This window comes from Diadema antillarum, unplaced genomic scaffold, assembly GCF_040938485.1.
Source record: "Diadema antillarum isolate AM-2024a unplaced genomic scaffold, OU_Dant_1.0 seq00001207_RagTag, whole genome shotgun sequence".
NCBI classification, from domain to species: domain Eukaryota; kingdom Metazoa; phylum Echinodermata; class Echinoidea; order Diadematoida; family Diadematidae; genus Diadema; species Diadema antillarum.
The window spans coordinates 853505-868005 of NW_027272000.1; the positions used below are offsets into that span (position 1 = coordinate 853505).

At 38.0% G+C, this 14501-nt stretch overlaps 1 protein-coding gene across 1 annotated transcript in view; it reads right to left on the reverse strand.

Moving 5' to 3' along the window:
• Positions 1-13411, reverse strand: part of LOC139744754 (E3 ubiquitin-protein ligase LRSAM1-like) — a 42983-nt gene extending 29572 nt beyond the window's left edge. Inside the window, exons 1-6 of the mRNA XM_071655176.1 lie at positions 13289-13411; positions 7058-7300; positions 6219-6272; positions 4872-4916; positions 2268-2342; positions 1352-1505 (exon numbers count right to left, since the gene is read on the reverse strand). Of these exons, the coding sequence (XP_071511277.1) occupies positions 1352-1505; positions 2268-2342; positions 4872-4916; positions 6219-6272; positions 7058-7300; positions 13289-13318 (601 nt within the window). The 5' untranslated portion in view covers positions 13319-13411. The remainder of the gene's footprint in view (positions 1-1351; positions 1506-2267; positions 2343-4871; positions 4917-6218; positions 6273-7057; positions 7301-13288) is intronic.
• Between the last annotated feature and the right edge of the window lie 1090 nt (positions 13412-14501).

Below are 14501 nucleotides of genomic sequence, written 5' to 3' on the forward strand. Positions count from 1 at the left end.
ACACCCAAACATTTGAGAGCCCCATATATGGCTGTACAAAATGACTTTTTAAATTGCTCAGGAAACACATTTAAATTGCAATTTCATTAAAAGGGACAATTGAAACTCATGATCTTTCAAATATCAATTGAATGCAAGCAAAAAATAAAAATCGTGATTTTTGACATGCTTCTAAATTTTGTGCCAAAAATGACATTTTTCGGCAAAAACGCGCTTGACATCCGGCCGTACGCTATTCCTTAGTATTTTTGCAAGACTTTCAGTATGAGAACGGAGCATTAACAAAAAATGCCGTCGAATCCTTATCTAGAGCCTTTTTTGAGGTTTGGCTGGTCTACTAAAGTGTTTCATGAATTCATTCACCAAGTAAATGCTCATTTGCTATCTGCTCCACCGACACAGGGTGAACAGATTCAGAATACAAAACAGTACAATTGCAGAATCTAACCCCAATGCCTTACACACAAAGAGCATCTTTTTTAATGACATGCATTGATTGAAGAAGCAACAGAATGTTCATATAACATATCAATGGTGAGCACAAGTAATACATTAGCAATCAAAGAATATTGAATGATAACTATTCTCTTTCAACCTTAAAAAACAACAACATTAGAGCGATTGTTTGCTTTATATCAAGCCTTCATCAATGCTGCACACTGGCTCTGGCCCAACGGTCCAGGACCAGTAAAAAATGGAAAAACTGGGCAACTACTGGTCCGGCAGACAGGTAGGAACAGTAGAACAAAGCAAGTGCCAAACTGTGTCTCGCCCATTCGCGTAGAAGAAATTAATGTTTTTCTAAATCCTGGAAGTTCATTGACTTCGCCAATGACCTTGAACTTTGACCTTGTGGTGACCTTCAACTCCCCAAGGGACATCTACCATCCAATTTTGGTCACAAACGGACATATACATCAAAAGTTATGAGCCATAATCGAAACGTGCCTTAAAAACGTAACGTTGGGCCCTATAGTTCATTGACCCCTGCCTGCGACCTTTGACCTTGAGGTGACCTTCATGTTTGGTAAAATGTGTAACTTTGTATAACCACTCTTCCCTCTAACTTTGATTGAAATTAAAGTCCTCAGTAGAGAGTTATTCAAGTTTTTGTAGCGTTACGGACGGATGATGGACGGAAGGACGACGGACGGACAGACGCCACAGGCGATCCCTTAGTCTCCCCGAACCTCCGGTGGGCTCGACAAAAAATGGCTTAGCGACAGCCCTGCCTTCATTAACAAATTTCTAAAACCTAGGAGGGAAAAGATATACAGGCCACACTTCTCCCTTCCCCTTCCGTTGTACATTGACTTGTCATCTTTGTGCATGTTAATGACCATACATGTACCTCTGACATTGAGTGTCTGTAAGGCTTGTAACTTCCCAATGTTCTTGGGTAGCTGTTTGAGCTTGTTATCCTGCACATCTAGCACCTGAAGTTGGCCCAGATCTGTCAGCGAATCGGGCAGCTGTGTGAACCGATTGTTCCTCAAATCAATTACCTGAAAACAGAGACATAAACAAAAGCATTAAGATTAAGGGAGTGAAACTCGGGAATAAAACCCGGTACCCTTGGAGCTGAAGGCAGACATGCTACCGACAGAGCCATACCACCAACCTAGTTGCCTAGTGACACTGGGGACCTTTGATTGAACATATCACAACTCCTGTATTTTCTTCTTTACAAAATTGACACTATTCGAATTCTCAAGCTCCAGCTGATCATAAAAAGATTAGACACATTCATCCCTCTTATCTCAATCCTTTCATGCTCCGTACTGTAACGGCAGAAGACTTTGTGACTTTAAGGTATGTAGAGGAAGTAGATTATGAAAAAAAAAAAAAGATAATACTTGTAATCTATGCACTAAACGTACACTATGCCATCTAGCTGATAAACACTATTCTCAGCACATTGTGACTGAAAAAAACAAGTGACGGAAAAACAAAGTAGACTACATGAAGCTACAAAATTATATTGAATAGCATTCAAGAACTGAATTTATCCATTAAAAAATGACTGCTTTTGGATTGGATGAAAATGATTGAAAGTGAGTGGAAAAAAAAATACTGGAAAATACTTGTAAATGCTGGCTCCTTGCATGAAAAGGCAGATTTACAGATGAAATATCTGCAATATAATCAGTCACAGAAGATTGAGAATCTTTCCATGTATTCCTATTTTTTTCTTCGGGGGGGGGGGGGGGGGGGGAGGGAGGGGGCAATTTATACTGCATGAGAGGTGGGCGAGTCTTCATCCTTACCCTCAGCAGGGATAAATCTTTGATCTGTCCTCCTCCATTCAACGATGACAACAGATTATCATTCATGATCAGTACCTGAGGATGGAGAAAGGAAAAGATTCATACATGTATCATCATCATCAGCTTATACTGACAGGAAAGGCAATAAAAATCTATAGCAAGACCAAATATCACTATACAAAATGTTTGTGTGTGTGCCCTTAAATTGATGTCCACACCATAGAGTCACATGTGTGTACACACATAATGCGACATTCTCAGAGAAAACAAGATGTTACACTGTGCATACTGAAATCAAATTACTGACATCTATGGCACCTTAAGGTACCTTATGACACATTCTGTTTCTTGCTGTCTCTTTGTCTGTCTGTCTGTCTGTCTGTCTGCTTGAGGTTATGCACCTTGATAAAAGTCAGAGAGTGAAATTTACTATCTGACATTTGACCATTGTCCCTTGACCATCATTCCACTTTGTCAAAAATGTAATAAAAGAATTGCTCTGTGATTAATGAATCTTTGTTTTGTAACATAGCTCTGCAGCTATATCACACAGACAGTACAGAGCATCATGTTAACCTTTGACCTGTGACCTTTATCACATGAAAAACAATGTAAATTTCCAAATACACAGTCAGGCATCATGGTAAAAGAAAAACACACAGAATGTAATGCCTTAGACATTCAAAGTGTGTAACATAAGGAGATGATGAAATACACACATGCGCACACAATCATTTATAATTAATATCATGTAATTTCAGGTGATATTAGAAAAGAATAATGAATTCCTTATCAGACAAATAGACGCTAAGCAGATTAAGCTTGATGCCGGATGAAGAGGATGGCACAATGAAATGCAAGGAATGCCAAAAGCCCTTATCACTCTTCAGCCTGTTATCATTCACTCATTTTACAGACTGCCGCGCACTGTTTGGGTAGGGATCACACGGAATGAAAGATGATATGTGGAACATCTCAGTGAACTTCCAGTGATGTCAGAGGAGGCATGACCACCACTTCCATCTTAAAGGGACAGTCTTGCACTTGATGTGAGTACTGTAAAACCAGAAACATTCGCGAATTGGAGCCCGCTCTCTTTTTCGTGACACAAAACTTTTGTGAATCGTCACTGGCATTCAATGCATTGTAGACATAAACTTCCGGGAATCTTGGCTCCTGAGGAAATTTACAAAAGTTTCATGCCTGCACAAATTTCAGGGTATACAGCAAGTTTTGACAGTGATGACATCAGCATCTCATCAAATTTGCACATGTGATACTGCCCTCTAATACTGTTTCCTGAAAATGAGTGAAACTTTAAGATGACAACCTTTCCTAAATCCTCACCTACACTGATTAAACTTTCACATATAAAGTTAACTTTAATGAGGTGCTGAATTCTCTTTCACATTTCACACCTGGGCTGCCAGCTATGACACCCCGTCAAACTACATTCACAAAAATTCATTGGTATTCCTTGTCCCTGATGCTGGCAGGGGTGAAAAATACAGCAAAGTCTTGGAAGAGAGAATTTAAATTCAATCTTGTTATTCATGGCTAATTTGATAGCAATTCAGTTTAAGTTACACTGTAGAGCCCTGTGAATTTTTTCCCCAGTTACTTAGATTAATAGGCCTTCAGTGCTAGAAATAGAATTGGAAGGTTTAAATACCCCATAAACCGATCATACAAACATAAAATTCTTCTACAGAATTTGCATGAAAGGTAAGATTTAGATTGATTTGGAATACACAATTCTCTCCATGGAGGATTTCCTGTCTAAATAGAAACATTTTTTTTTGTAATCAGTTCCAGCAAAACTACATGTCAATTCAATAAGTTTTCTTTGCAAATGCTGCTGTTTGCATGGTTTCCATTTCATAACAGCCTACATGTATTCCCACAAAAAAGGGCACTTTATCCATTCCAAAGTTAATAAATTTCAATTGTTTGATAATGTCATGTGCTGCCCTTTCCAGAGAAGAACCACATGTATACAACAATTTGTGATGTCACAATGGTACAATGAAATCAATCAAAATAGAAACACAATACACATAAACAAATTTCTTTAGCAAAATGAAAGCGTACTCAACCAAGTTTCTTCAGAGGACATGGAGATTATTATCTGTAACATTATTTGAACATTGAGGAAAAATTGGCATTTAACCAGTCGAGGACAGGCTGATTTTGGTACAACAAGCATTTTCCAGAGACACAGGTAAATCCCCCCCTCCCCCCCCCCCCCCCCCAAAAAAAAGAAGTGAAATTCTATTCATAATTTCTATACTTGGTCATACTACATAAATGTCACAATTGTTGTGGATTTCTAACCTAGAGGGGGTAGTACATAAACACGGAATTAACAAAGAATATTTAAAAAAAACCTTTGTACAGACTGTCAAATTTTTCAACAACTTTCACTGAGTGTTCCAATATATATTTTTGGGACACTATTCCTTTTAAGAAGCCCAAAGCAAAACGTACATATCTCCAGAAGGCTGAAATGACTCAATTTTAAATGGAATATTCATCATTTAAAAAAAAAAAAAAGCTGACTTGAACGAGATAGAAAGATCTGGCTCGAGCGGAGCATGTACTCACTTCTTTTCTGAAGACTTTGCACTGTGAAAACGTTCCTGCAGGTACCTGATAGAAGATTAAGTGAGAAGGGGGAATCAAAAAAAGTGAGAAAAAGATGAGAGGCACAATTGCTCACAGGTGCAAAATCGAGCACCTTGCAGACGGCTCTCAGCGAGGATGTTTTCACACCAATCTTGACCCGATGCAATCTCCACTTCTCGCCGGCGGTGATGTCATCGTTATCTGATTGAATGGTTCCACTACTGAGACACGAGACACAAGACTGGTAACATCTGCACTGCAGCTTCTCATTGACGCACGACCCAAGTACTCACTTGGACCTATCGATCACAGTGTCAACATGGCTCGGTCAATGTCTCGAGGGAAGGGGTGAGGTGGGGTAGGGGGCTTCATTTCGGGATGAGGGGCATTTGTGAGGAGTTAATAAAACAAAATAGGCCATGGTTTTCTTTACCTGCTCTAGCAGAATTTGCTATTAAATGGGGGGTAACCATGGTGAAGTTTGGGTTTCAATTAAGACAGGCATGCATTCACAGGCAGGCTTTAAATGCATCCTTTGCGACATGGTTTATTGCCAAGACTGGGTCCCTCCTTGACGTAATTGCACTTGACAACCACAACTGGGAATGGAATGTGCCACACAGGGAGGGAGGGGTGCCAGGCATTCCCTGGGGGTCCTTTGGAGTACTCTTCTGTCTAGAATCCAAGGAATTTGACACACGCGGGATGATGGGGTGGGTTTGTTTGGGAAGTGACGACATCCAGTGATCAGCATTAAAGGGACACATAGAAGTCTCTAATGTGTATACCTTCATCTCTCTCTTTCTTCCACTATCTTATAAGTATATTATATATATACATATGCTATCTATCTTTCTACTTTCTCTTAATATATAATTTAGAAATATATATATTTATATAAATATATATATACAAAACCGGAATACATACTTTTAAAGTGGAAATTTTCGACCAGAAACCAGAGCGAAATTAAAACACGCAAATATTTTTGCACATCATATATTCCACTAATGACATGTCTTGATTCCGCGAAAGTAAAAACATGCGAAATTCATCTCACACAGCCAAGCACGAAAAATTACTCTTGTAAAAATAACCACTTTTACAGTACTTGAATTTAAGGCACTACTTCCTCACTGGAAAAAAAAAATAGAACTTCGCATTGTTCTGCAACATTATGGACTAGATTATGTTCCTGCTTCAATGCATAACCATGTTTGAAATTCACGTGTGATAAATGTTCAGTGCAATAAATTTATCTTTCTATATAATATCTTCAAACAAGTGACAAATAAAAGTGTCATGTGTAATGTGTTGGTGACATACCTCGGTAAGTTCACACTTTGAGAGATCGTAGGTTGGTTCTGGTGATGCTTGGGCCTGTTCAGACGGAGAAAATCAACAAAATCACATTATGTGATGATAGTGAAATACAATGCTTATCCCATCATATTTACTTGTCATCTTGCAGAAAGAGGGGAATCTTCATTTACATGATTTAGCAGACAAAGCATTTAAAGCAAATCAAGTCAGCATGACAAACTATAAGGTAGTTTTCATCACAATTTTGCTAATCTGTTGTACTGCAATACACAAGTTCATGAATTTTCAAGTTTCTCAAGTTTTGCCAGCATTATAGTGTCATATTTAAAGGGATAGTAGTTTCGGTTGAGATGGGCCTTCAGGTTTCCAACTTTTTTTTACATATATTATGAGATATCTCTTATAAATATAAGAAACCATATAATTTTGAGAGGAATTCAAAGTTTGTTTGATGAAAAGTTTTTTTATCCACCAACTTATATCACTTAAGAGCTATGACTGGAAATTACAATTTTTTTTTTCTTTTACAAAAGCCATTGACCTATGACTATGACCTTTCACCTCTGTCATTTCACATGCATGATTTTCAATTCATTTCAACTCTCCTTACATAATTACATTCCCATTGTATACGTAGACCTACAGATGAAGTCATACTTGTAGTGCTGACAAATGCAATTTTTCTTTACGAAAGCTAAGTGACCCTTGCAAAATTTGAAAACATTTCATGCATGTAAAAATGTGCGGTTTTACAGTATCTTGATGTGGCCTGTTCAGGGGTGAGGGACGGCACCTCTCACCAAGCCCTCAGAGGACTTTCATCAACCCCCCAGAGGACGTACCATAAACTGACAGTGCTCCATGCGCTTCTTGGCCGCATCGCTCTGCTTGTGCATCATCACCTCCACCTCCCACACATCCTTGCTGCTCTTGGCCTCCTGCTCCTTGTCCTTCTTCTTGAAGAACGGCATCTTGGTCGGATGGTCCCCGACCTCCCCGCCGGTCTCGACCTCCCTCTCTGTTTCGGGCTCCCTCACTCCTCCCTTCTCCGCCTTCTCCTTCTTTGTCTTACGAGTCTTGGGGCTCTGGCCAATTAAAGTGTGACAAGGAATTGTGAGAATGTAAGACTCCGGTCAGAGGCTCTAAAACCAAATAGGAACAATTCTTCATGAATGCACATTTCCCCAAATATTTAAATATTCACATTGTACAAATGCATTACCGTATAAGCTGTTATTTTCGTGTACATATATTTTCGTGAATGAGGAGGTATCAGACATTTTTGCATGATGTTGTTTTCGCGAATAGAAACCTTGGCTATCATAAGTGTACTACACCTGTATTAACCTGGCGCATATAATTAGTGGCATTTTCAAGTGTGGTTAAATTCGCAGTCCAAGAGTGATTCACGAAAATTTAACCCTCATGAAAATTACAGCTTATACAGAATTGCAAACTGAAAGCACAAAAACGCACTGCCTACACACACAAATGTAATGCTGCTCTTCTTATGTCATCATTTTGATAGATTTCAAGAATGATGAACACTTTTGCACAAAAAACCTAGTTTAAACCAGCATTAGGTTCAGTTCCTTTTGGTATTCAAACTCTTTAGGCATGCCCATCCTATCTGCAGTACGCAATTGCAGGAAATGTTATGACTGATTTTTTGGAAACCCTAAAGAGCAATGTCTTACTCTTTCAGGATTAGACATTGCTTTGCTAAAAACTGCTGCATGACTTAATGAATTAGAAGATGGATATTTGTAAGCCCATAAATGAATGAAGAAATAAGAAATGTATCAACAACAAATGAATTAATGAATGATTTAATAAATATAGATAAATAAATGGGCAGATAAATAAATGGATAGATAATAATGGATGGGTGATCGGAATGCACTATTTCTGGAGGTGAAAAGTCTGAATGATGACATTACAAGCAAATAATTGATGGTTTGAGTGTATTTGGAAACCTATTAAAGTACACGGCAAGGGCAATTGTCAGATTCCAGTTTCATACACTTCTTTTCTTAGCAGTTGGCTATCAAACCTCTACATTATCAAAATGAAGTGCACTTTAAAACCATGCTCAAGTTGATTGGAATAAACACAGTAAAATCAGATAAACATCTAATGGTATAAATGTCATCACCATCTGACTCACAAGCAAGTTTTGACAGTAAAAATTTCGGACGTTTTCATGAAACAATGATATCATTTGCAACTGGGTGCCCGTTTCATAAAACTCGTTATCAGTGACAACTGCCACATTTCTATGACAAATTTGCTCTCAGCCAATCAGATGCAAGGAATTCAGTAGCTTGTCACATCTATAACAACTTCCCACTGATAATGAGTTTTATGAAACAGGCCCCAGATGTGCAAATTGGCGATGGTGATGATGTCATCACATCACTAATCCCCATTGACCTTACACACCCATCTTCACCAAATTTCTTTTTTTATGACGTGAAACCAATGGGAATTAGTGGCTTTTCTTTACACTGAATAATTGTACACGTCTTGTTACAAAATCAAAACAATCTTCCTTTACCATACATGTACTTTGGGGCAAAGGGATTGTACATACTGATTTATAAACAAAAGGCAAAATCTATCATGAAGGTGTCAAAACAATGGGAGAGTTGTGTGGTTATGACATCATCACTACTGGTGAAAACATATAAAACGTTGTGCTCCGTAACTTTCTTTTCTGTATGTCAGATATTGACAAAATTACTACCTGTAGTCATTCTATCTGATTTTACTCTGACATATACATCAAAGTCATGTTGAACATGGTGTGGAATTCCTCTCTAGGTACAAATCATTGATGACTTGACAGAAAAGATAATGACTCATAATACACACAGGTACTGTAAAAGTGAATATTTTTGTGTAAAGTATTTTTGTGCTTGGCGAAGTAGGATGAATTTCACATATTCTTAATTCTGTGGAGTCAGAGGATTAATAATTGAAACATATAGTACGGTACCGGTATGCAAAAACATTTGCTTGCTTTTATTTTCATACTAGCTTCTGGTTGCACGAAATGCGCACAAATTTCTACACCGCAAAAATTTTCACTTTTTGATCTTACATGTGATGAATATACAATGTATATCAGTTGAAAAGAAATGTAACAGCAATAGGAATCATAAAAATTTTTTCAAGCATTTAATAGACAATTCTGTCAGTGGCTTAGGATCACTGATAGATTAGAATCTGAACACAGGAATGAGCAAAACAATAAAGCAGTGAAAGAAAACATCTACATACTATATTGAGAGTGGAAGTCTTATGTATCCTTCAGTCATACAAGTAGTGACTTGAAATGTTCTACTTGTTCATGATAATTGCTTAAAATGAGATTGGCCATGATGTTCTCAAATCTTTGACCACTACAAAGACTGTTCCATGGGCTGGAATCTGTATGAATTAGAATAATTAACTTGATTATTTCAACTAATATCATGTATTTGTTTCCATTCACGGTATCATCTGGTGGTGTATCAAATTATCGTCTAATTTTACTAAAACTCAAGCCATGGCAATGTGATCTGGTGGTTGGTGTAGGCATCATTCGAATTTCCAAAAATTCAAGACGATGTACTTACAAAAATGGTCAGGTAAAGAATACCCTTGCTACAATATCAGGGGTCAAAGCAGGGTAACAGAAAGACCAGCGGACGATGAAATCAAAGGACCCAAATCAGAGTCTAGGACGCAAGAAGACATGCAAACATAAAGACAGTATTCCATTGCAAATATTTCATTGACTTCATCAAACATATATCATACATGGGTTCGTCAAATACTTAAATGTGTAGTCAGTGACTGGTATAATGATCATATGACAGTATACAGATAGGAACTGTTTTTGGGGGCTTTGTTGATATCATTGCCCCGCTGCACGAGGGACTTTAACTCCATGGTATGCTCTGAGGGTCTTAGTAAGGAGTTCAGATCCCGAGGAGCAATGAATAAAAAACACCCCCAATATAAGCAGTCTATATAACAATAATAATAATAATAATAATAATAATAGTGTTTACTTCTATCCATTAGAAATGCTCATGGTGTTTTTAAAGGAATTACCAGAAAATGTAATTTCACTTGGTTGATCAAGACTGCCAGTCACATATCAGGCACTGCCATACTGTAGACGATTGTATTGCGACCACATCAGACAAGGGTCACTTTTAGCAAGCAGCACACTGTCCAAGTGAAGCGCTTACAGTACTTGTACTGTACCTGTGCACCTTGTACAGATAGCTTACATTCAAAAAGATGGCAGTTGAGTACCATGGGTTGGTTTACAACTATGGGGCAACTTGGGTACAATGAGGGCGCACATAGGCAATTGTTGAATTTATGCCTCCAATTCAAACCGATAAGAATTGAGGATTCTTCAAAGGAGGTATGGACAACAGACAATTTTCAATACTCCTCCATGGGCAGAACTCTCTTGGGGATGTTCTAAAATGGGTATTTACAAACATATAAAGGCAAACAAGGAAAAGTAGCGCATAACACAATTGGGGTAGGCAGTCTTGAGTACATTCTGCGCGCAATTAGTGCAAAGACACAGGAAAGATGCAAAGATTTGGATAACTACATTGTAGCTAGCTACAGGAGCTGTGGCCTCGTTGGTGATGCTACAATATGAGCTACCACAGAACATTTATTCTCGTAGTGCTTTGAAAAACCATTTAATGGGTGATGACTTTGTTGTCAGGAGCATGTACTGAATATTCTCACCTTTAATATGGTTTGAACTGCCATTTTATTTTCAGAGAGGTCATGTGGCCCTTGGCTTCATCTCTGGGACATAGGCATACAGTCATTGTACATGTATGTTAATGACCTCCCTACATATCATTTCATATCCTTTGGAATGATCACTTTGTAAGTTCCCTCCCACATGCACACCTACTATCTTCTATAAAACTATTGCAGTCTTCAATCAATTCTATGGCCATTTCACAATGGGGTATGCAGTACTATGCAAGTATACCCACGGATGTATACAGCAGCAATGATTTAATACACAGTTGGTTTGGTTGTTTCCTGCTGTATGCTGTCATGGCAATAAACTAATGTAGCTCAAAATAATGTTGCATATAATAGCTAAAATGTAGTTAGATAACATCTCAATGAAGCAGGCCCCTGAACTTTTTGCAACAACAAAAAAAGAATAATAATAAAAAAATACAACCATCAGGGGTCACCATGTGAAAACGACAATCATAAATTATCAATCTCATGATTGGATTTTCCTGTATAGAGGAAGCACTGGGTCTCAAGAGTCCAAACATTTTAATTCATAATAAGTACCGTAACATAAAATGATGGCAAGACTTCCTTATTATGTCCCCCTGCTTGCACTGCTGTAATTAGTGCTGGTGTAGTAGACTCTAGTACTACTTCTAGCTACTCATACCCCACCACATGCCCAATGTGTTGAAGTGCGTGCATCTGTGTATACATGTTAGCTACAAAATGTAGCAAGGATAGAGTAGTACACTAGTACGTATGTAGAGTGGCATGGCAAAAGTAAGGTATAAGGGACAATGCTTCCCATGATGACTTTTTTTAAAAAGGCAATGTATACAACCACAAGCATGTGTCTTTACCATCCAGCCACAGCCGTGACCCTGAATCACTGGATACAGCCACACATCCGTATACTGTGCATATCTATACACATGGAGAAGCTGGATATTGCTGTTAGCCACATCAACATGCCATGTAGTTACTGTACATCACACCACCACCTCACCAAGTGATGAAAATAACTAATTCATCAGACCTTCTACACAACTTTATTTTCTAACATTTTTTTTTCCCACTCCATTCTCATATTAGCAACATAAAACTTGCATTTGTTTTAGAAGATGAATCTAAAATCAATTGGCAAAATTTCAATTGATTGGAGGACTTTCAATTGATAAGGATCGATCGCCACACTACGTCGGATGTGGCATTGGGACTTTGGATACCGGCTACTAGATGGTTAGCACCCTTCACATCAACAAACAGCATGTTAATGTGAACATGAGCACATCATCACTGTCGAAGAGAGTGCACAGTGCCACGTGTTTTTTCTGAGTAAGAGCTGTCAGTAGCTTATCATGCAATTTGTTGGTTAGGAAGTAAGATCTTCTTCAAAACAAAACTTGCAGATGAACGTTTGTGACAAGACAGAAAAGACGCGAGGAGAAAACACAACGAGAGTTGATTTAATTTCAAAACATTTAAAGAAAATGAAGTTGGCTAGAATGTAAGAAAAAAAAATGTTATTTCAGTTGTACACCTGGTAAATCCACACCTACAATTGTATAATTCTTACATCGCGTTGCGTATTAATGTGTGGCAAACTGTACGCGGATAGCCAGCCACAGTACAGTAGTTACACATATGTGGCTGTAACCGCACCAGCGACCCCAACATGTACCGTGTTACTAGTTACACTTACAGCACCCCACGCGCCAGGGTTACGTGTACGCATGTGGCGATGGCGGTAGTGCATCCAGTGACTTGGGCCATGGCTACAATCAAATGCATGTGGCTGGATGACAAAGACACATGCGCGTGGCTGTATACACTGCTTTTTTATGATTAGCAATGCTGGCAACAAACAACAATGCCAAAGGCAAAGCCAAGGCTAAGCCTAGTAGTACTGTAGTAGTAGGCAAAGGCAACACCAACGCATACAATTTCAATTAATTTATAGTGTCTACATTACATGCATCAAAAGTGTCACTGAAAGTGTTTCAAATATTTCTTGAATGACAATAAAAGGCATAATATGTCAGAACTTGATAATGGCAATTCCTTTTGATCTACTTCATCTGAAATAAATATCAAAAAGTTGTTCAATTCAGTCTAGTCTATGTGAAATTGTGAAGTGCATAAAATTTGCCAAATTGCCATCAATTAACTGAACTACCATCACGACCAACATAGATATAAGCGTATGGGACTATTGCTACTTTGGTACCTAAATGGTCACGTAAAATGAAAATCACAAGACCTTCTACAACTTTACGTCAATCAACTGTCCTCACCTTATTCTTGATAACTTGACACTCGGCCATCTAAATACTCAACTCTGATGTTTAATCAGTTTGACAAGTAAAGCGCAAACTTCACCACCGTCGTTCAGTTCATTTCCCTGGACTTCAGCAATGTCAAATGTATGTTTACGAAATCCTATGATATCGACCACACACACCGTGTGTGTGTGTGTTCTAGTACCTCCTTGCCCATACACTACACACAGTCTAATTTGACGTTGGTACACACACACTGTGCAAGTGTTTATGTGTAGGGTAGCCGAGGCGCGCGGATGGCGCGCGAGCATTACGTGAGCTGAGATCGTCAGTGGCTGTAAAAACAGTAGTAAAAAGAAAAAGAACAACAACAAAATAAAGGCGAACGTTTTCCTTCCACGGCGTCAGCTCTGCTCAGATGCGAGTCCATGAATAGCGCAATGATTAAAAGTGGCAATGATGTCATAGACGGCATTATGTAATACTAGATGAGTGTTGTTGATGAAAATAACTCTCATTCGAAACACCGAATTTCACACTGTATAACAACCTGTATATTATCATGTTCTTATCCTTCTGGCATCCGCTAAATTGTTTTTGATATTGTACTAGTATTTTGCTTTCTCGTACCACTTGTGATCTTACATCAAGGAAAATTGTTAACAAATTCGTACACGTTGTTTAATTGTTTGTGTTTCTCGTTTGTGTGATCTTCTTTTTTTTTTTCTCTTTTTTTTTTTTGAAGGGCGGAATCGTCAAACGATCGGATTCCCCGTTTGCATTTGAGATTCCCATGGATACTGTATAAAAATATTTTGGACTGTTTACAGAGGTTGCTGAATTCGAAATTTGGTTTACCCTTGGAAACAAAATAAAAGTGAAATCCTTCTGAAAGATAGCCTCACTTTAGATCAGCCTCAATGGAATTGAATTGACACGGTCTCTTATCACTTTTGTAGGTCTATAAATAATTACTACATTGTACTTATGTAAGTTAGACGGAGAGTGCGTATGAATGGAAGAAAAGCATAGGCCTACATGGATCATTGACATTTTCATGTTTTTCTTCTTAATCTTCTTCTTAATCATCATAATCTTCTTTGTCTCCTTCTCCTCCTTCTTCTTCTCCTTATTATTATCATTGTTATTATTATTACTAGTAGTATTAGTATTAGTATTGTTATTATTATTATCATTATTATTATTATTGTTATTATTATTATTATTA